Source organism: Ahaetulla prasina, chromosome 1 (assembly GCF_028640845.1).
Source record: "Ahaetulla prasina isolate Xishuangbanna chromosome 1, ASM2864084v1, whole genome shotgun sequence".
Lineage (NCBI taxonomy): Eukaryota > Metazoa > Chordata > Lepidosauria > Squamata > Colubridae > Ahaetulla > Ahaetulla prasina.
Genome location: NC_080539.1, coordinates 180,372,518 through 180,396,416, shown reverse-complemented (window position 1 = coordinate 180,396,416; position 23,899 = coordinate 180,372,518). Strand labels below are relative to the sequence as shown.

At 38.6% G+C, this 23,899-nt stretch overlaps 3 protein-coding genes across 3 annotated transcripts in view; all 3 read right to left on the bottom strand.

The window, feature by feature from the left end:
* LOC131198550 (cytochrome P450 2K6-like) overlaps positions 1–6,906 on the bottom strand; it is a 36,390-nt gene extending 29,484 nt beyond the window's left edge. The window contains exons 1-4 of the mRNA XM_058183321.1: positions 5,999–6,906; positions 5,774–5,881; positions 2,384–2,559; positions 901–1,013 (exon numbers count right to left, since the gene is read on the bottom strand). Coding sequence (XP_058039304.1) covers positions 901–1,013; positions 2,384–2,540 — 270 coding nt within the window. The 5' untranslated portion in view covers positions 2,541–2,559; positions 5,774–5,881; positions 5,999–6,906. The remainder of the gene's footprint in view (positions 1–900; positions 1,014–2,383; positions 2,560–5,773; positions 5,882–5,998) is intronic.
* Positions 6,907–7,052: 146 nt separating this feature from the next.
* LOC131198569 (cytochrome P450 2K6-like) lies at positions 7,053–23,831 on the bottom strand. Its single transcript, XM_058183366.1, is given in 10 exon segments — positions 7,053–7,278; positions 7,457–7,598; positions 10,269–10,453; positions 11,046–11,190; positions 13,715–13,888; positions 14,172–14,202; positions 14,204–14,330; positions 15,772–15,921; positions 18,120–18,282; positions 23,514–23,831. Coding segments are annotated over 10 exon segments (1,485 nt in total). The 5' UTR covers positions 23,697–23,831; the 3' UTR covers positions 7,053–7,093.
* Positions 18,377–23,488, bottom strand: LOC131198587 (E3 ubiquitin-protein ligase RNF168-like). The gene is given in 2 exon segments (XM_058183389.1): positions 18,377–21,860; positions 21,863–23,488. Coding segments are annotated over 2 exon segments (1,086 nt in total). The 5' UTR covers positions 22,427–23,488; the 3' UTR covers positions 18,377–21,338.
* Positions 23,832–23,899: the final 68 nt, after the last annotated feature.

The following is a 23,899-nucleotide window of genomic DNA, read 5'->3' as shown; positions in this document are numbered from 1 at the left end:
TTAAACTTTAATGTCTCACTATTCCAAGGCTGAGATCATGTTATTTTCTGTTTTTGCTTTATGGCATGTTATGATGCTGTATTTTTATGATTTTAATTTTCATTTCATCTCATTTACTATTGTGTATGTCAAATCAAAATGACCCTTATGTTATAGAGTTCTTGAACATCAGATGATCATGTCAAACTGATAAATGTTTCTCATAAACATTCTTATAAAGGGCTCAATTACATACGATACTGTATGACGCTGAAGCTTGCACAAGAGGTATACTTATATTCTAGCATTTTGCAAAGCTGCCTTGAAGCCCTTATTGCTGGACATACGGTTGAATTTTACTTAAAAGAGACTCTGCCCAGTTGTTGAAACGATCACACAGAAACTTTCCTATTGGGTCCCTTGTAGTTTCTTAAGATGATCATGGGAATTCCTTAAGAAAAGACATTAAAATATTTTCACATAAATGACTCTGAAAATCAGGAAAATATGTATTCATTTTATGTATTCAATTCATGCTTATATTTATATATATCATCTAATATGTCCTTGACAAATAAATAAATAAATAAAAATAATAAAATAGCCCGCTCCTCTTCTTAAAAAAACTGTTAGAAAACCTTGCATCTAACGTTGCTTTGAATAATTCTTCCAGGATTCATAAATATAACAGAGTAACATAATAACAGAGTTGGAAGGGATCTTGGAGATCTTCTATCTAGTCCAACCTCTTATTCAAGCAGGATATGTTCAGATATTAGGTAAATCTCATTTTTAAAATATGTCCATTTTAAACTAAATTGAAAAATTTCAGCATTTATCTGAGCAAGTTATCACATTTGTGTTATTTTGACATATTTTGGCAAAGAATGGTAAAGACACTTGTTAATCATCACACTTTACCTCTATCATTGTTCTGTAAGGCCTCTTCAGATCCATCATGTGTAGATTTCCCAAAATGGGTATAGTCCTGGGTCCTGGGGGGAGACTGGGGCAGCTGTTATTCCAGGAACTTCCTTTTTTCGAAAGGAACATGATTGCAAGAATAAATAGTAATACAATTAAAATTGTTCCAGTCCAATCCATTTCCTCTTAGTAATAAGTTTCAGTAACAATTACAATGAATTCTGCAAACTGAAGTGATATGAGCATGTATGTCAAAGTACTGAATTAGCCTGTCTATTCTTTCTAATGAATCATCGGCATGCCCTATATAAGAGAGAACCTCTCTCCTTTTCCTTGTTTTCTCTTTCCTCCTCGGGCATTTGACCTGAACTGCATGGGCGGGATCTATGAAACCTTTGGAAACAAGTTTAAACTTATTTGAATTGTGTAACAATCAAACATTTAGGATAGAGGTTAATAATATTTTATATAGCCTTCATGTAAATGTTTCACTCTAAGAATTCCAACAAATGGAATTAAATTAAGCAATACTGGGTCCCAAGGACAAAAGAGGCATGCCTTCTTGAATAATTATATAGTTACTTATTGAGCCAATGTTTTTACATTGGCTGAATGATAAAGAATTTTCCATGTCTGTGAGTAGGAAAAAAGAGTATTTTCTGATTTGTTTGTTTGTTTGTTTGTTTGTTTTGCATGATCTCTTATTTGGCCACAAAGGTTTTGTAGGAAGCCCCCTCCCCAAGAATGAAATATTTGGGGAAATATTAAAAGAGGCAGAATATTATGTTTCCCCAAAGGAGGAATGGAGAAAAATCTTAACAAAGGCAGAAAGCAGCCTCAACAGCCTCCAGATGCCTGAAGTCTTCAGAGATGGCTATTTTGTGCCCATTAAGAAAGACTGGTCAATCTATTCACAAATAAAAGACCTTCAGCTCCAGTTGATGGGATTAAGAAGGATAGGACATGAATTTTAGGACAAGATAGGATCAGGGGTGGGCTCCTGGAGGTTCAGCAGGGTTCAGGCGATCCTCTAGCCAAAGATGGCCCGGGTTTGGTGAACCCCCAAATGCCACCCCTGGCTGGCCTCGGCCCTCCCACCCCTCCCCTCCCTTCCCCAAAGTCTCCATGTGGCCCGTTTATCATTCCAGGTAAGTGCAGGGGCTATGCAGAGGGTCTGGCAGGGCAAAAAGCGGGCCTACCGGAGGTTCCAGAAGTCCAGAAACGGACTTGTTTCCAGCCTCTGGACCCTGTGGGAAGCAGTTTTCGCCCTCCTGGAGGCTCAAGGAAAGCCTCCAGAGCCTGGAGAAGGTGAAAAATCCCCCCCCCCCCCGCCATGGTGCAGGTAGCTGATTAGGCCAGGCCCACCATGGCCACGCTCACCCAGCAACAAGGCAGCGAACCCATTGCTAAAAGATCTGAAGCCCACCCCTGGATAGGATTAACCCACCACCATTAGAATAGCAAAAGACACAAGGCTCACTATATTGTTGCTGGTTCTGCTCATCATAAACAGAGTCCTTCTTTCCAATCAGCCTCCATTTTATTTTCAGCACCTTTCTCCCAGCTTGGAACCAGACTGGATTTTTCTTCCAACAGTTTTTTTTTTTTTTGGACAACTTTCTCTCTTCCTGTGGCATTGGGATCTCAGAGGCCTATCTGTATGGGAGGAGTGGGAGATATATTGTAGCTGAGAGCTGCCAGACAGCTAAAACCTCTCAGCTAAATGGTGATGTCCCTTGGCATTGCACAGTGCTGGCACAAAAGTGGGGGCAATGTATGCATATTTCACATATATGACTACCACTGGGTCCTTTTCATTTCTTTCACTTTATATCAGGGGTGAAATCTAAAAATTTTCCCTACCGGTTCTGTGGGCATGGCTTAATTGGTGGGCGTGGCTTGGTGGTCAGATGACTGGGTGGGCGTGGCCAATAACAATAAATAATAAAAATAATAAACAAAGTATAAAAAACAATAAGAGGTACCAAAAACCAACTTTCACACTTTACAGTTACACACACACAACACAACACAACACAACACAACACAATGTAAAAGCAACTGCACTTCACCCAAAATGGCCCCTGCAACAAGCAGGAATCTCACACTTTCACATTTTACACACACACAACACAACACAACTGACTCACACACACACACAAAATGCCACATACAGCTTTGTGAGATTTTGTGTGTTTGTGTAGTTAGAATGAAACACTACAGGAACACACCAAATTTCAGAAAGCTGCACAAATTTTTATTTTATTTTATTTATTTTATTTATTTTATTTTATTTATTTAATTTAATTTAATTTAATTTAATTATTTTATTTTATTTTATTTTATTTTATTTTATTTTATTTTATTTTATTTTATTTTATTTTATTTTATTTTATTTTATTTTATTTTATTTTATTTTATTGTGGACTTCAAATCCCAGAGTTCCTCAGCCAGCAAAGCAGGAAGTCAAAGCAAGCTTTTTTTTTTCTTCAGTAGCTGAAGAAAGCATAGCGTTGCCAGCCCGAAAGAGCAGTAATTATAGGTAAGTGAGGACGGGGCATTGGCTGGGCATGGGTGGGGGCTCTTATAAGTGGGGGCTGCTAAAAAGTGAGTTTAAAAACCTGCTAGGATCAGGAAACTCCTCTGGGATCGCCAGAGGAAAAAAAGTTTTAAAGTCAGCTCCTCTGACGATCTCAGCTGAAGTTCCCTCATAGCAACTCAGAACCTCTTAAAATAATTCTTTTAGCATGTAGAAAACATGTTTTTTAAGATTCTGGTGATGAGGAACTCAGCTGGGATGTCCAGAGGAGCCTTTTAAAGCCCTCCCCCTTTCCTTTTTTCCCCCTTCGGCTGAAGAGGTTTTTTTAAAAAAAACTTTTAAAGTGTTCTGATGATCTCTGCTCAGCCCCGCGATCATCAGAGGGTTTTTTTTTTTACTTTTAAAAGTATGTTCTCAGCTGAAGAAAAACTTTTAAAAGTAAAAAAAAAAACCCTCTGCTGATGGTGCGGCTCAGCAGAGGCAGGGGGGGCGGGGCCAGGGATTTTTGCTACCAGTCCTCCAAACCAGCAGCCGCCATCGCTACCTAATCGGGAGAGCCGGTGCGAACCGGGAGCATTTCACCCCTGCTTTATATGCTGAGAAAGCATGTTTATTTGTCGGTCCTTCCTCTCTCCCTGGGGCTAATTAACTTTGGGGCTAATACATAATTTGGTGGTCTTGGATCCGCACTTTCATATTTGAACTTATACAAATATCAGTTACATCCATATTTAGACTGAGAGACCCTTGTTATGCATGTGTGCTCTCAGGTAATTCATTCACACAGATACTGCCCTGGAAAATTGCCACACTCAAATCAGTTTCAGCTGAACACTGAGGCACAAACGGTTCTTTAGAATGCAGGGAGACCCAGCAAATTTACTGATGACAAAGTATATCTGCTTGCTCTTTCATACATGTACACTCTGTCTCATCCACACTTATGCAACATCCTCAACTAGGATGCCAGATGCTAGACAGAGGGATGGAAGCCACCAAGTCTGAATCAAAAAATGAGTCAAACTGGGCAGGCTTCAGGAGCCCATTTATTCCCCAAAATCCTTGCTTTGTTTTTGGGTAGGGGCTTCCCATATGCTCAGGCCCAATTTTTGTTCTTTTGTTTCCTTAATGACTTGGCTCCATTTCCTGGCTTTTGTCCACCCTGCTTATGTACTTTCACCACCTTTAGGTATGGTGGCTTTGGCCTAGTCTCATACCCTCAAGAATCATTCATGATCTGGTCACTGCACACTTGGACTAGTGCAATGCACTCTCATGGGGCTGCCCTTGAAGGCCACTCAGAAGGTGCAGTTCTGCTTCTTGAACTGCATTGGTATGCTACTGGGAGCAGCTCAAAGTACTGGTTATAACCTTTAAAGGCTTTCATAGAACAGGGTTCTGTTATTCAGAGACCATGCATAACCTTGTCTTTTTGCTTAGAAAAACTCACCAATCATTTCTCTTGAAAACCCAAAACCTCTTTCACACAGAGGCATGTGCTATTTATTTATTTGTGTAATTAATTAAAAGGGTTTTAAAATACACAAAGTCCAAATTCAGCTAATCCCCTTTATCCATTTTAAGTGCTCATGATCCAAATTCTTATCAAACTTTTTGTTGTAGATTATTTTTAAATCTTTATATTTATTTCTTCTCATTTCCCTTTATTAAAGCTCCAGAGAAAAGGAACACTCACCAGGTGATATAGTTACTCTGCTGCTCTGAAGATCTCTATAGCATTTAAATGGTTATGATGCAAATATGTTTTAGAAAGTGACTTAGTACCCTTTACAGGCTCTATTGAGATTGTTGGTTTGATGTTTCTTGTTTGGTTCCTAATGCTCTAATCGTTTTCTTACCTTCTGGAGTACACATAGGCAATCTTTTTTTGCTTCTTTGTCTGAAGTTTCACTGATTACATTTTTTGGCCTGGATGCAGTTAATTACTTAAGTAATATCTGCATTGTTTGGATGTGCATCTGTCTCCTATTTCTCTCCATCTAGAAGCTGCCATCTTGATGGTGTTCTTGAGAGTTTTAAAGACCTGGCTGTTTTCCTAGGACTTGAGGAAGAATGACTGGATTCCCTTGTGGAGCATATCTGTATATATTTTGTGTGTTTCTGGCTGGATTTGCTATTTTATTTCCTCTACATTTTAAATAGATTAATATTATTATTTTAGTTTGTTTATTCTGTTTATTTAATTTATATTGTGATGCACTGAGGAGTTATTCTGCAGTCAGACAGAACCTATATCAAATGAATTAAATTAAATTAAATATATTGCATCACCCTTACCACCCCAAAGTAATAATTAATACAGGCACTCACTTGTACTTGGCCAGACTCTCTCCTCATATTTTTTCAGTGCCACTGTAGGCATTTCCAAAATAGCCACCAAAGTTTCTGGCATGACAATGATTACGCAAACATACTGCCCTGGAATATCAACAGATGACTCAGGCTTAAACCCAGGTAGGTACATTCACCTCCTCCCCTCCAATGCACACAAAACCATTGGGTAATGCATGCCAGAACAATGTATTACACATTAACCTGATATTGGCTGTCAGCAAGCAACAGCTGGGGCCTTGAAAGCTCCAGGGTGAAGCAGAAGTGGCTGGAGTGCAACAGTGATACCAAACACCAGGGCAGCCTTCCCCAAGAGTGACCTGTCTGCTGTGTCTGATGATATCTTCCAATGGGTGTCAATCACTGGTTTGGATGAACCCAGATTTGATCAATGACTCAGAAGAGATAGAGATATTGCCAAACACTTGGGCAGACCATAGTCCCTTAACAATAAAATGGAAAGGTGGGAAAAAAAAGAAGAGATGGACCTTAAACCAAAGAATTATAAAAGAAAAATCTTATACATAGGAAACTGCATTCTAGCTGGGGTGACTCTGGGCCAGTCTCTCCTCTTAGCCCAAAGAGCTTTGGGAAAATAAGGTGTTCTATCCTCCTTCGCCTCCATCCAAGTGATGGCTTAATTAGTTGGCACTATCAGCTCTGGCAGCAGAATAGCAAACTTTTGCCAAGTTCTCTGATATCTCCCTCAACGCTGGTGAGTCACTTTAGCTCTCAGTTAATCAGTTGATTTGCCAGCTACGAAGAGACACAGCAGTGCTCACTGCTTTTACATCCAGTGGGGTGTGGCTCCATGACTCAGCACTTCCTAGGCCTGCCCGACCCTTGCTTCTGTTGTTCCCTCCTCTCCTGCCTACGAAACCTAGGACCCAACCAAGCCTGATTGCTATCAGCTGGGTCTGAAGGCGTGGCCTGGGGGGGGAAGAGTCAGGGGACGGAGGCCTCGTTATCTCTTCCACCTGGCCTACTTCTGGCTCCTGGAGCTGAGCCAGGGGAGCCGGTGCTCCCGAGGTAAGTCCTGACAGCCCTTCCCCCTCACTTTCCAAGTCACTTTCTGGCAGGAGGCCCGGCTCGGGGGACGCAGACACAACGTAAGGATAGGATAGTGAATTGGATATGTTCACTTCCTTGAGTTATTTGTAAAAATAATAAAGGTGGAATTCAAATAAAATAAATATAATGATTATAATGTGCTATGGAATCAGGTTGTCAGATTTTGCCTCGCTGTCAAATAAAGCTATTTAAAAGGTGAGAAAATGGTTTATTATGAGTTTTTTCCCCTCAAGATAACACAGCGCAGGTCTTGTAAGGCATGGGAGGGGTGGTAAGTCCAAGAGCAGGAGTCAGGTCCAGATCATCTTTAGATGTTCCTGAAGGTGGCTGGAAGGTAAATCTCTGGAGGAGGTTGGTAAAGAAAAGGAAGAGCTCCATTCTGGCAAGGGTCTCACCGGCACACACTCTCTGACCTGGAAGAAAGCATAGATGGCAAAAAAAGGTGGGTTTGTTTCTTAAACTGTTTTACATGGCTTTCCATAGTCACATTGCCTCATAGGAATAATTATAATCTTAAAGAAATAATGAATCTTCCTAACTATCCTGAAACTCTTTCCAGGATATCTTTTCATATATAGAGAGTGAGGTTACCTGCAGAGAAAGGCATGAATGCATCCCTCTTCACAAATTTTCCTTCAGAGTCAAGAAAATGCTCAGGGTAGAATTCATGAGGTTTCTCCCACTGAGATTCATCATGGAGCACTGATGATAGCAAAGGAACAATTTGCGTACCCTAAACAATGCAATTATATAAAGAAGAGCATTTTGTATTTAAAACATTGCTGTAAAAATATTATAATGAAATTTTGTCATTGCTTAAAATGCAAATCAGTTGACAATATCAGTCTAGTCTGAAATAAACATAACATCCTGAATAAGACATTGATCTTAATAACCAAACGTCTATCTAATAAAGACAATACTTTGTCCCACCCCATTAAGTCTTTTGTAACATCATTCCATATATTAACATAGTTTTTCTAAAACAACATGCAATTTATATTGGTCAGAGTGATCCCTAGATATTTAATCATCTCTATTTTTTCATCCTTTTTTCAATTATTTTATCATGAACGTTTTTCTCTTCTGTTGATTAATTTTAAAACCAGCTAATATGCGCAAATCCTTCAGTTTCCTCATTAGATGTTCTATACCTGTGATGGCAAACCTATGGCGCACAGGCCAGTAATGAGACGCAGAGCCATTTCTCCTGGCACACGGAGCCATTGCCCGTTGCTCTTCTGGATTCCAGAGCTCTGGCCAGCTGGTCTTCACGTGTGTGGGAGTGCCAGACACTGAAAGAGCAGCCGCCTGCTGTGCATGAACACGCTGGGCAGATGATCTTCTGGTTTCCGGCGTGCATGCACCAGGTGGCCAGTGCTCATGCCTGCGGCGGAACCCACAAAGGGAGCAAGAGCAAGAGGAGCAGAGCTGCCAGCCAGGCCAGGTGGGCCGGGGTTTCCCTCCCTCCCTGCCCAAATAGGCTTCTTCTGAGGCCCCAGTACTCCAGCCTGCACTCGGTGCCGAAAAGGTTAGCCAACACTGTTCTATACCATTCTGGGGTTTCTGTAGATGCAAAATTAGTAATTTTTGCTCTCTGGGATGTATAAATGGACTTAATTCCTCCAAGAGAATTATATATAAAGGATATATAAAGAAAGATATATAAAGGACCTATCTTCTAAAATGCTGAGCATAAAATCCCAGTTCAAATTATCAAAGGTTTTATCAGCATCCAAACAGATCACAGCTACTTGTTTCTTATTTGGTATTAGATATACTCCATTATATCCAAAACAGTTCTCATATTGTCCCTTAGTTGTCCTCTACATAGAAATACACATTTATCATCATGAATAAAAAACTGTAAGATCTGAAGTTGATTTGGAGATATGATAATGAGATCTGTTTTGACTCTTTAATTCTTTCTCTTGCTTTCCTTATTTGAACTTTTCTTTTTCCATCATTCTGTTTTTTATTAGTTTTGAAAATTCAATAGAATTATATTTTAAAAAACAAATTATTATAATGAAATTTTAAAGTTAGTATTGCAAATATCAAAATTGTTGTCAGCCTTCGCCCACTCTGTGGATCAGCACTCTTCATACACTCACACCGTGTCATGGGTCTTTTGGATCCTGATTTGGAAGCGTGTTTTGGCTCTTTTTTTTCTGAAAAAATGGGCCAAAAAAGCCTTGAAAATGAACTGAAAAAAGCCTCAAAAATGGGCTGAAAAAGTCTCAAAAACGGGCTGAAAAAAAGCTGGAAAAGGGCTAAAAATAGGCCTGAAAAAAGGGAGGCCAAAAACTTTTTTGTTGTTCTCCTCTACTAAATTTAGGTGTCAAAATTATAGTCAAGTGTGTCTTATAGTCCGAAAAATATGGTAATCTGCATTTGGTTGTGAGGCTAATGTTTTTACTTTTTTAGATGTTATTCATGCCAGATATAGCAGTTTTTCGAAGTGCTATATGCCTTCTGATCTTAGGGCATATCAATTTTGGAGCCCAGGAAGGTGAGTTCCTTTACTGTTTTGATGGTCTTATTGTCGATCTGCACTCTGACCTCTGTGTTCTCTGCAGTTGTCTTTATCTTTGTTTTCTTGATGTTAAGATGTAGTCCAAATTTTTCAATTTCATCTTTGACTCTTAGTATTAACCACTCCAGATTCACCTTGCTTTCCGCAAGCAATGTTGCATCATCGGCATATTGGAGGTTGTTAATATTCCTACCACCAATTTTAACCCCAATGGTAGATTCCTCCAAATGGGCATTTCGCATAACTATTTCTGTGTGCATGTTGAATAGTAAAGGTAACAGGATGCAAACTTGCTGAGCGCCTTTCTGAACCATTTTGTGTCTCCATATTTGATCAAAGTAAAATGACTGAATGAGCTGCTTGTGGTGTGGTGATATTACCAGTTCTTTGAGGCAGTTCCAGAGTTTGTCATGGCTAACACAGTCAAAGACTTTTGTGTAGTCAATGAAGTACATTCCTTTGCTTTTTCCATCATCCAAAAAAAATTGGCAATATGATCACACATTCCACTTCTTTTCTGAAATCCTGCTTGTACATCAGGCAATTCTCTTTTGGTGGTTGGATTCAAACATTGTTGGATTATCTTCAAGACAATTTTAGTCAAGTATAATATCAAAGCAATGGTTCGGTGGTTAGAGCAATTTTTCATTTCTCCTTTCTTTGGTATTTGGATAAATAATGACCTTTTCTATTCTTTTGGTCACACTTTGCCAAAGTGCTGTCAGTGCTTTCGTTGGCAGTGGCCTCAGCAACTCTGCAGGAATTCCATCATCTCCCAAATTGTGGGTTCAATTATGTTCATAAATTGTTTATACTGTAGAAAGAATGATTAGAACATTAACAATTGGATTATTTCATCAAAACTACCTTGGGAATGAAGAAACCTTTGAAAGTTGTATCCTTGGTGGTTGCATGTGGCAAATTGGTTGGAACAATATCAGCAAATCTTTGAATTTCATGAATTACTGCATTGGTGTAAGGAATTTTTACTCGGTCTTCTGTCCTTGGCTGACGAACCCCAATCTCTTTTGCAATTTCTTCTTGGACCTTCCCTGGGAGAATAGAATCACATTACGTATCAAGATGATTCCATAACTTGAATTTTGTTTTAAATGGGAGTTTATGCAAAAATTGCAAAGTACATTTATAATATAGTTCTGAAGGTAACGTTTTGTGATCTACGCTTGTAATTTTCTTTCGGTATTTTTTGGTTTTATTCACTATATGTTTTATTCTATGATTATCTCCATGCAGAAAAATGACTGATTATTTATATTTTAAATAGAAATAGAAACTATAAAATACTTAGTGAAGTAAAATAAATCAATTACGGGAGGATTGTGCTTGGAATATATCATCCTTAGCAAAAAGCTATCTTCTGTCTTAGCGTCTATTCAGCAGTAATGGGAGATGATAGGTGCATAACACACATTCTGTAGCTGGTGCACCCTTCCAAAATCTCTGAAGGTACAATGTGTGAGTCCTTCTTATGGTGACATCTTATATTCATTCTCACGTCACATTAATGTCTTCATATATAAATAGATAGGGCAACTCATTCTTGCTTTTTGTTTTCCCACACCTTGTTATTTGGTGGGTAACTATATATTTTTATTGAAATCCAGTCAAATGAAAACTGCTTACTTTGAACCTCTGGATACTTCATCATTAGGAGTATGGACCAGCACAAAGTGTTTGAGGTTGTATCCGTGCCAGCACCAAATAGGTTATCCACAAGAGATTTTAGGTTCTCATTATGAAAATAACTATCTGTTGACTTCTTCTCCTCCTGAAGGGTACAAAGAAAAGATATCAAGGAAATTCAATGTATACCTACAGTCTAAATAAATGAACAGATGTAATAGTGGCCTTTAAATTTTGTGACATCATTTACCCAATGTAAAGAGACTGTAAGAGAAATCTAGATTCTTGATTTCTGCTTATATAAAGCTTTATTAAAGCAATTTTTTTGAAAACCATCCTGAATATGTCACATATATATTTCCTACAAGTAGTCCTTAACTTATGACCATTCAGGGAGCATTTTAAATAATGACGACATTGAACAAATGATTATTGTGATCATTCTTGGAGTACCAACAATCCCCAGCACCCCCACAATTTTCTGGGTGCTTGACAATTCTCTTGCACTTACTATGGTTCAGTGATCTCTGATCACATTCTTGCCATTTGTGACCTTCCTTGTTGTTTTCTCCCAATGGGGAGCCAGTAGGGATTTTCTGGTGTAAATTTCTTCACCTATGCACCAGCCCTTCTCTGAAACACCACATTCCTTCCCAAGCCTCAGTTCTGCCCCTCTTGCAACGCTTGTCCCCCCTCCTCCCCATGCACTCCCGAGCATCTTCCTAAGCCTTGCTGTGCCTTCCCCACAATTTCATGCATGCCCTCACTCATTCCTGTCTGGCAGCAACCACTCCAAGCCATGCTGTGCTTGTGCTGTGCTTCTGCAGCCACCTACGTATCCCTGCATGCCCTCTCACACCCAGCAGCAGCTACTTGCCAGCTGTTTGGAAATCTCTGGGCACAGGCAACTTCCTGTGGCTTCTCCTCTGACTTTGATTGTGGGAAGCTGTCCTCACCTAACAACCACTATAATTCAGTTAACAATGGTAATTAGAATTTCAGGGGTTTCCATCACTAAGCAATTAGGTTGTGCTTCAGAACCATCGCTCAGTAACTAAAATTCCAATCCCAATTTTTGTGATAACTAACACTGGTATCCTTCCAAAAAACAGTATGTGAAGGCCTTGACTGACCAAAGACCTGATTGATACTAGGGTTCATGGACCTATATGTCGATGGCCAAAGAAATAGAGGACTATGATAATGAGGAACATTTGGTAAAGACCATGAGTTATTGAATGAATTGAAATGAAGAAAAATTGTTTCCTGTTGTGAAATTTAAATGGAGGGAGAAAATTGATCTAAATGAAGACAGCTTGATCTTGTAGATTGGCATTTATCAATGTATGCAGGGGAATTAAAATTAGAATAGAATAGAATAGAATAGAATTTTATTGGCCAAGTGTGATTGGACACACAAGGAATTTGTCTTGGTGCATATGCTCTCAGTGTACATAAAAGAAAAGATACGTTCATCAAGGATGAATTAGGAAAAAAATTAGGATTAATTACCACAGAAAGGGCAGAAATGTATGTCAGAAAAAATGAACTCAGATCATCCTTTTGCTGTGGCTGTGTAGGGAAGTGCATACAGTATGCCTAGTGACTGTTGCATCGTTATGTTCCAGTGAATGATGACAATGGAAGAACCAGCAATGAGTTTGGAGAAAAATTGTGATTAACATCTCCCACCTCTCCCTGCCAGTTCTTCTCAATACATGCCAGCTCAATGCTTTCTTTCATGAAGAGTGATTTTATTTTAACTCACATGAAGAAGAAAGATTTCAGGTTTGAGAGCTCACTTTCACTTTTCCATGGATTTCCTTAGACTGCAATTTCTGAAAAAGGGAGAATGGCTTTCCTCTTCTCCTGCACTGATCAGTTTCTGGACCAATAGGAAGAGCATTCATCACATATCCCAACCCTTATCCCAATAATTAATATCCCAATGTTTATAAACAAAGACAAAAGGGTTACTTCCCAAGGGCCCACCTGACAATCTCCCTACTAGAATTATCCCTCCGTGAGAGACTGTAGAATTGGTACTACAGGTAATCCTCAACTTATGACCACAGTTGGAAATTGAGAAAAGTGGTTGTTAAGCAAGACTCCTATATGACTGCTTCACTCAACTGCTACAAAAAACAGTGTTGCTTTTTATAGGGCAAAATTCTGTAAGAATTGTAGTAGCTTTAATAGATACACAAGAAATAAAGACATCACATGGATAGTGAATCTGTTGGCTATCAAGGATTCTGCAAGAAGACTTGCTGAGAGTCACCTCTCAGGAATTCAGGAAGAGGTGGAACTGCCAAATAATGGGAAATCTCATACCCTGGAGGTGCTTACAGTCCCTCCTGAATGTTGTTTCATAAAGTTTTAAACATAATCACTGTTTTAATCAGCCTTGCTGGTGGAGGTTATTAATTTTTATTATTTTCCTTTCAAGTTTATATCCCCACAGAACCTGAGAATGAGATTACACAAATTCCAAACTATACTCACATATTCACTTCTTACTTTCATTCCAGGAAATTGTTTCCTTGGAGATTTCTAAAACAAGGATTTTCTCCAGCTGCATGGATTCTGGTACCAGCCAGAATATTTTTAAAACATGTGAAAAGAAAAAATCAGCTATAATTCCTCGCATATTTAAAATGCCTTATTACCTCTTTTTGCCGAACAAGAAATGCATCAATAAAACTCCTCTGGTTATATTCATCCAGATCTTTGAGATTTTCAAGGAAGGTGGCCTGTATGAATTCATGTAATTCCTTTCGATTATTCATTATTTTCTTATGAGCACCCAAAAAGAATCCCAGCTTGGGAAACATATTATACAGCTGAAACAGTATAGAATAATAAGAGAGCATATTATTATTACCTGTTAGCATATTAACAGAGCTGAATATGATGAATATATTCTCTGGTAGACATCTCAAAGCATCTTTATCCAAATAAAGTTTTTCCATAGTCCATAGAATCATCATCACCATCAACAATAACAATAAAATTCATGGAGCTATGGTTAACCAAGATTTCTAATCAATTAAGTTCCAAATCTTATGAATTAATCCTTTACAAACTCTAGGAATGAAGTTTATTTCATATGAAAGTTTACATTACCAACACAGCAGGGGTCCCTGCTGTGTACATTTTCTTCAACTAACTCCAGGAGTCTTAGAAGTGTAGCATCTTCATATTCAAATCTCTTGCCAAGTAAAAAAGAAACTATAATATTGGCGGTTGCAGCTTTCAGAATTGTTGCTGGGTCAAATGGTTTTCCTGGTCATGAGCAATAAATTAAAACAGAATTGTGAAAGAATCCCAGAATTAAACCTGTTCTTTGTCACCTTTAGATTGCTTATACATAGCATTTATCATAGAAACTAGTTTGTACTCTGCATAGATATAGAAGATAGCAGGAGATGCAGGTTTATGAGCTAAAATTTACTGACAGTAACATAGAGAATAACCTATCCTTTTGAGCCAGAGGGCATTACACATTAATGTTATACTAGAGATATACATTATTTTGAGTTAGAAGCTGTTACATTTCTGGTTACAGACAAAAAGGTGCAGCAAAATTCTAGTCCCAATGTGGAATGGAAGAATAGTTAAGAATAGATCATTTTGCTGGCAGCATTAAGAATAAAATGAGTAACATAAAAGTTTTTAAGAAATTGATCTAATGCTTCAGAGCACAGATCCCCTCTCTATAATGAAGGGCAGAGTCCCAGCTCTTCCCATCAGAAATGAAGCATTCTCATTTTTATTTACAATTTGTTTCTGCAGTTATTAAAAAATAAGTGAATTTCTTGCAACGTTTTAAATTGTTCCAATAAGAGTTTTTAAATATGTACCGTATATACTCGAGTATAAGCCGAGTTTTTCAGCACGTTTTTTGTGCTGAAAAACGTCCCCTCGGCTTATACTCGAGTATATACGGCTTATACTCGAGTTTTTTTTTCTTTTTCACATTATACCGGATGGCGCAAACTTGGCGGGCTTTTGCATTAGCGCGGAGAAGCCCTGCCGGTGCAGTGAGAGGGCGGGGCGGGGGAGCCGCCAGCCTTCTCGGCTGAGGGAGGGAGGGTTTCCCCGACCGGTAGCTGCCTCATTTCCCACCCTCGGCTTATACTCGAGTCCCCAGTTTACCCCAGTTTTTTGGGGTAAAATTGGGGACCTCGGCTTATACTTGGATCGGCTTATATTCGAGTATATACGGTAAGTCTCCACCCATGATTGCAGGACTCATAACAGGGAGTCATAACATCTAGAACAGAGCGTGCCCAACCATGAAGATAAATTGAAATTGGCAACAGAACTAATAAACCCTAGATAAAGGATGTAGAGGCATTTGGGCATGTAAATGAAACTTTGACTTTGGTTTTATTGATCATAAAGATTTGTCATGATACAAATAGCTAGTTATATATTAATGTGTATAAGCAAAAAGTTGAGGTTGGAGTGTTTCTACCTTGTACTGTGCTAAGACCAGTTCTTTTTTATAAGAGCAATAAGCAGTATGACCAGACATTTTCATGCATAGAAATAGTGCGCCTATTGAAAACAATTTATCATTCTATACTCTTTAATACTAATTTAGTATAATAATTTTCCATAAAGAATAATTCTTGGCATATTTTTCTGAAAAAGATTCTTCTAAGTCCTCTATACACAGAAAGGTACCCTGGTAAATCTGCATGAAGAAATATCAATTCACCTTCGTAAGTCTCAAATATTTTGGTCAAAACACTGCACTCTTCAGCAATTTTGTCTTCAACAATACTCTTTCCCATTCCATAATCACGTAATGCAGATATTGAAAACCGCCGCATCACTTTCCAGTTTTCACCATGAGCAAAAAGAATACCTGAAATTGGAGAAGTAGAGATAAGAGGTTAAGTTGAAAATCAATTTGTACCAGGAAAATTATACCATTAAAATGAAAATTGCATCCTACTATACTTAGGGTATTAAAAATGAAGGTATGGAAAGCAAATATCTAGCACAGCAAATGCAGTAAATGTGCTCTGATCAAGTAGTTGCTAAAGTGTGAAGGGTAGCAAAAGATGGTTTTGTTAGTATAGTAATATAAATTATAAGCTGTCTATGATGAGTAAGGATTGCAAAGAGCTGAGGTGGCTCATTGGTTAGAATGCAGTACTGCAGGCTACTGCAGCTGACTGTTAGCTGCAGTTCAGCGGATCGAATCTCATCAACTCAAGGTTGACTCAGCCTTCCATCCTTCCAAGGTGGGTAAAATGAGGACCCAGATTGTTGGGAGCAATATGCTGTCTGTAAAACTGCTAAGAGAGGGCTATAAAAGCACTATGAAGCGATATATAAGTCTAAGTGCTATTGCTACTGCAACCCAACATGTAAACTACCCTGTCTCTTGCAAGGAGAAATAGTATGATCCAAATATAGCTTTGAGAGAAAACTCCCACATCTATTTTCTTCTATAGATTTTGGACCAGCCAGTTCCAGTACTTAGTACATGTTTCCTCAAAAATAGGGTATGTCCCAAAAATAAGGCCAAGCCTGATTTTTGGGGTGGGCCCCCAAAAATAAGTCCTAGTGACGGGGTGGGCATGGCCAGCACAGGAGGCAGCCCTCCTTTTCCCCGGTCACCTCAAGGCTTCTCGGCCCCTTAATTGGATCAGCTGAGCTGCTCAGGTGGCCATTACAGCTGATTCACGGGTGCCCCTCTGGCCGGCGCTTCCAGCAAGCGTGGCCACTTTTGCCATCGATTGCAGCCACTTCTGCAACAGGAAGCCAAGCGCTGCGCCCCATGTGCCTAGCGCCCGCCTTCTGAAGGGTATTGTAGCAGCAGCTATCCACAATTTTTTTTACTCTTATTTCATCCCGACCATACTGGGCTACGTTGGTCAGGACGAAATAAAGTTTAAAAAAATGTGGATAGCTGCTGCTACTCTTTGGAAGGCCGGCGCGAGCTGTGAGTATCCTGCTGCAGAAGTGGGTGCGCCCGAGGAGCACTTTTGGGAGAGAAGACAAAGGGGAAGCGATCGCTTGCAAACTCCAACCCCACTCCCGCCTCTCCGCCGGGCAACTTCCGGCAGCTCCAGACGTCCAAAGCCCGCGCCCGCCGAGCTCCCTTTTCCACAGTGCCCGGCTCTTTATTGAGGGCAGTTGCAGACGGGGTGGAGGAGAAGCAAGACGCATGGAGTGAGACAGAGCTCGCTCCTCTTGCTGTCTATTCTCCCCCCTTGCCAAGCATGGCAGGGCTTTCTGCCCCTGCTCAAATTGGATGCAATTTGAGGGTGGCAGGGGTGGAGGGGTGGGACCGGGGATACATGAGACGTATGTCTTACCTGCCTTGGATCTCTGTCACGTGTCTCGCTGTTGTCTGCAGGCAAACACGTTATAGGGTAAAACCAAACTTCTTGCGAGTTCAAGACGTTTGATTGAACTTGTGAGGTTTTTTTAACCCTACAACATGTTAGCCTGCAGGCAACAGCGAGACACGTGACAGAGATTGGGTTCATGCTATTAGTACAACATTGCCATATATTTTTGTTCTCTAGCTGCCTCTGCTGGCAATGAGTGGTTAAATCAAGGCAGCAAAATAAAGATTTCATCTATCTTGTTTAGATTTCCAAAAGCTGTCCAAGTTCTCTGAGGTTACTACTATCTATGAAAACTTCAGGTGAAATGTTCTAAAGGGAATCCTTGTTTATCAACCATAATTGGTTCTGGCAAAACATGCTGCTGAGCAAATTGTATGTGTGTGTGTGAGAGAGAGAGACAGAGAGACAAGAGGGAGGGAGGAAGAGGAAGAGGGAGGATGAGGCTCAAACCTCACCAGTTGTTGCCACCATATGTAGATAAATTCTGTTGTGCAGAAATTACTCTTAGTCTGGGTGAAATTTGGGTGTAAGTATATGCATAATTGAAAAATGTTAATTTTTCTTTATTTTTTACTACCATTTAATACCCTTATATTAGCAAAGAATCACAAACTGATTGCTAAATAAGGACTATATATACATAATACTGATTGGATTTTTGCAAGGATTGTCAACTACGATCCAGAATGACATAATTTACCAAAGTTCTTTGCATAATCCTCAAAAATGGGGACGGAGGCTCTCTCTCCAAATGCCTCTGCCTGGTTCACTAGAGCCTCTTTGACCGTCTCATAGCCAGTCAGCACCACCGTCTGCCGGCATCCCATTTGAAGACGGAAAATGGGACCATATTCTTTTGACAACTGGAATTTAGCAGATGAAAAAACAGAAAATTCTGATCAATAATTAGAGTCACGTAAAGAGAATTCTTTAAAAAGTATACCTTTAAAAGTATACTTTTAAATTTTGCAGTATAGTTAAGACATCAGAAATAACTTTCAATAATAATAATGAATATATTCATTTCTATGCCTCCATGGGCAACACCATTCTTGATCTACCACACATAACACTACACATTGACTGCTCAGCTGTGCACAAGCTCTAACAACTGAAGAAAACGAAACTTTTATATATATATATATATGTAATTTAAATGACATTATATATAATCTATATATTAGAAATTACTTACAAATGAAAGTAAGTGTGATTTTCCTATTAACTGGCTTTGGTGCCTCATACTTTTACAAAATATCAAATTTAAATCAAATTTAAATTTACAAAACGAATCCACTGAAAATTTATTGTTTTCTGGTGAAACCAGCAAAGAGAAAAGTGAGAATGTATCTTAGGCTACGTCTGTCTTAAAGATGCCATTTACCATTCTACATCTACCACTCTAAATGTTCTACTATCATCCCAGTGCTGAAGAAGCCCACCATCAAGGAACTGAATGACTACAGTTGCTCTAACATCTGTAGTCATGAAAACCTTTGAAAGGCTACTGCTGTCCTACTTAAAAACCATCAAGGATCCGCTGTTAGACCCCTTGCAATTTGCATACCGAGCAAATAGAGCAATAGATGATGCTGTTAATATGGCTCTGCACTACACCCTACAACATCATGAATCTCCAAAGACCTATGCAAGGGTCCTCTTTGTAGACTTTAGTTTAGCATTCAATATCATCATTCCAGATACTTCTAACAAAGCTAAACCAGCTACTTCTAACAAAGCTAAACCAGATACAGATATCCAAACATACTTGTAAATGGATCACAAGCTTCCTAACAAACAGGAAGCAGCAGGTAAAGCTAAGCGGGATCACTTCAGATACCTGTACAATTAGCACAGCCCCCCCCCCAAGGCTGTGTGCTCTCCCCACTTCTCTTCTTTCTATATACCAATGACTGCATCTCCAATGATCTATCTGTTAAACTACTGAAGTTCGCAGATGACACAACAGTGATTGGTCTCATTCGAGACAATGACGAATCTGCATATAGATGTGAGGTCGAACGACTAACCTTGTGGTGCGACCGTAACAATCTGGAACTGAACACACTCAAAACTGTAGAAATGGTGGTAGACTTTAGGAGAAACCCTTCCATACTTCCACCTCTCACAATACTTGACAACACAGTATCAACAGTAGAAACCTTCAAATTTCTAGGTTCTATCATATCACGAGATCTAAAATGGACAGTTAACATCAAAAACATCATCAAAAAAGGACAACAAAGACTGTTCTTTCTGCGCCAACTCAGAAAGCTCAAACTGCCCAAGGAGCTACTGATTCAGTTCTACAGAGGAATTATTGAGTCTGTCATCTGCACCTCTAAAACTGTCTGACTTGGTTCTGCAACCCAACAAGACAGACACAGACTTCAGAGGATAATTAGAACTGCAAAAAACCCCAATTGCTACCAACCTGCCTTCCATTGAGGACCTGTATAATGCACGAGTCAAAAAGAGGGCTGTGAAAATATTTACAGACTCCTCGCATCCTGGACATAAACTGTTTCAACTCCTACCCTCAAAATGATGCTATAGAGCATTGCACACCAGAACAACTAGACACAAGAACAGTTTTTTCCTGAATGCCATCACTCTGCTAAACAAATAATTCACTCAATACTGTCAAACTATTTACTAAATCTGCACTACTATTAATCTTCTCATCATTTCCATCACCCATCTCCTTCAACTTATGACTGTATGACTGTAACTTTGTTGCTTATATCCTTATGATTTATATTGATATTGATTGTTTCCTGATTACTTATTTGTACCCTATGACTATCATTAAGTCGTGTACCTTATGTTCTTGATGAAGATATCTTTTCTTTTATGTACACTGAGAGCATATGCACCAAGACAAATTCCTTGTGTGTCCAGTCACACTTGGCCAATAAAAAATTCTATTCTATTCTACCCCCGTTTTCTAGGTTCACAGACAACAATGGCATAGTTATGATAACTCAGCAAGTATTATCATTCAGTTCAACTTGAAATTGAGAATAGCTGATACCATCTATGTATTAAAGAACAGACACAAGTATTCAAAGAAAAAGGCACAGAAAAAATGCTACTGTTTCTGAAACAAGTAACACATTAATTCTGGAAACAGCTAATACCAGAAGAGATAAATATTTGCCAGCTTTTCAAAATATCTTTTTCAAAATTTTCTGTTAATCTACAATGCTTTTGCTGAATGTGTCAATCTGTTGCAGATTTCTTAAACATCTGGATAATCATCCTTTGTTTGATTGGCAGCAACTCTACATCCTTTAAATCAGAGTTGAGCACACAATTCAGAACATTCCCATTTTTTTCAGATGGTTTTGTCTAGCATTTGCTAGAGGTCCTCTCATTCTTACTGTGGGAACGTCTGTGTGTTTTGGGTTGATTTATTTCTGTCTGGCTGTTTGAAGCCTTTAAGAGTTTGCAATGTTTCCCAACACTGGGGATTTTCCAACTGCTATAGATGTTGTAGGGCGCAAATGATACTCATCAGGGGAGCCTTTTTTGTGATTTAGTGTTTTCTGTTCTCTGTCCATTTCCTTCTGAATTTTCAAAGCCAAACATCTATCTTCTTCTTCCTGTTTATATCATTTATAAAGCTGTTCCTCCAAATGTATCTGCTTTTGTATATCGTTTATCTCTTTCTCTTCTGTTTGTACAATGATTCTTCTTTTGTCACTCAACTATGAATCCCCTGTCCATTCAATGGGAGATTCTTGAGATTTTCTCTTTGGAATCTCTTTAGTCATCAATGAGCAACTCTAGTTTTTATTTTCAATTGGATAGTTTCCCATTACCTTTGTTTCTTCACAGGTTATATCTTTGCTGTCAAACTGACTACTAGATTTCAAAGAAATAAGGATTTCTTCAGTGCTGTCATTTTTGTGAAGTTTTAGCAAGCACTTTCTGTAAAATTTTTATTTCCAAAGTCATTGATGCTGGAACCATGGCTCATTGAGAAAAAAATCAGTTTCATCGTCCTGTCTATTAGTAACACCTTTATTGGTTCATTTAACTGAGTCCTGGAAAAAGATGACAATTCAGGGCCATGACAGTTGAACTCAGATATATTTAAACGAGAACCCATAGATTCTAAAGGGAAATTTTTAGTCGTTTTTCTTTCTCCGGTTGTCTCTGAAGATAGTATGGTTATATCAACTTTTATTTCTTCATCTTCCAAGGTAAAGTGAGTTTTAGTTCTAATGCTTTCCTCAGAAAGAATGTCAATGTTTTCTTCTTTTAATTCTCCAAACAGCAACTTTGGAGGAAAGAAACCACAAGACTTTGGAGATAAATACTTCTTAATGTCTCCATAATTGCTTGATTTGGGTTTCGAAGTTTTGCAGCAATCAGAAGGGGACAGGCGAGGTACCAGACTGCTTTTAACAGACTCTTCTGTTGCTGTTAAATATGAACAGCAGATCTGTTCAAATTTAAACTCAGTTCTCGTGCCAACACATCATCTAATAGCAACTGGTCTGCTATCTCCCCCCCCCTTTCTTCTATTAACCTTTGTTCTTCTTCCTCCTCTGCTAGTAGTCTTTGAATAGATTCTTCACTTGCTCTGCTCTCTTCCTGCTCAAGAGCCTGGCGTTCTGCTTTCACCTTAGTGATCTCAGCTTCATATTCTTTCTTTAATTCTCCAGGCTTATTTAAGCAGTGTATTGGTTGAGGCAGGTGCAAATAATTTTCTAGGTCCTGTCCATTAATTCTGCTTTGGCACTCTTTTTGAAAATGTTTCTTAATTTTTTCCCATAACTCCAAGTTAAGAGTGTTATTGTGAGAGTTATATCGTGCCCAAGATGAGACAAGACAATGGCAAAAAGGGCAACACAAACTTGCTTTTTCCACAGTAAATTGAAAACAGGCATTACAAATAGTATGGTGGCATGGTAGTGTGACTGGTTCCACAAAAATATCCATGCAAATATTACAATGGCAGTCAGAAAAGAAGAATGGGGTCTCTGACTCTTTTGGCATGTTCAGTCCAGAAAGAAAAATGATTCTCTTAATACATCATCAGCATCTGCAAAAATACGTAGCGCATTATCCATGATAAGGATCAAGCCCTTCAATATTTCAACACTGAGGCGGCAGCAGAGGTCCTGAGTGCCCCCATCTTGCCGCTCTATCATGTCAATAACACTCGCAACCTGCCAGTCCTACTGCGCTGGCACAATTTACCACGCCATTGAAAATGAAACACTTTTAAGAAATGCATAGAAAATAAGATGCCAACAGTTAATCCCAGGTCTGACCTGTGTCTAAATCAGGAAATGCTTGGTACTTTGTAATCTTTCCGAAAGTGACATGGAAGAGTCAGGGAACTTAATTTATTTTTATAAAAATAAAATAAAGTATCAGCATGTAAGGGAATCTACTGCAAAACCTCTTGCAGCTATTTTAAAAATACTTTATAATCACACCTGAGATTTCTTTTTTCTTTTTGTATAAAAATGTCAAACTCTTCTGTAAAAACTTCAAAATGATTTAACAAGCCACAAAATGAATTAAATGAAATTCCACCTGGGGGTGGGGGGGTTGGATTTCAATCCTTTGAGTCTTTGAATATTGTCATATTTAGCCTGGGTCTATCAACATGTAAGTAAGGTTCAAAATTATGTTTTTCACTCAGTATTTTGGAAAAATATCCTGGAGCTGGAAATACAGTAAAAAAGATTTGGACAATTGCTACTCATAATATATATCTTAAAATATATATCTGCTTATATTTTTTTAAAATGTATTAACCTATGAATTCCTCTTAATACATATACCTTTTTCTGCACAATCATAGGCAATTTTAACTATTCAAGTTTCAGATAAACAAAAAAATGTATATCCTATTAACAAAGATTTTTCCTTGTATAATCCTTGTGCATATATAAACAAATACAACACCAAGTTAATCTCAATTTTACACATTTCCATAGACTCCTTAGAACCAACAGGGAGCATATCAGTCTTATTCCAGTAAACTGAATAACCTGATAAATTGCTAAACTTTTATATCAACATCAATATACTTTGGCAAAGAACATTCATAGTTGTTAGTTATCAGGTTTACCTTTATCATTGTCTTAAAAGGCCTCTTGAAATCCATTATGTGCAGATTTCCCAAAACGGGTATGGTCCTGGGTCCTGGTGGAAGCTTTTGGGAGCTGTTATTCTGGGAATTACCCATTTTGAAAAGGAATAAAACTGTAAAAATGAATAGTAATAATAATAAAACAAGTCCAATCCAAGCCATTTCCTTTCAGAAGCAGTTTTCAGTAACAATTAGAATGAAATCTGCAAACCGAAATGATACAAACATGTATTTCAAACTATTGCACCAAGCAGAAACTCAGCTAGTGTTTCTGCTGAATTATCAGACTTCCCCTTATGCTAAATCACTTAGAACCTTGTCATGCGCATATTTCCTACCTAGGAATTGGCTCTATATTTGATTGT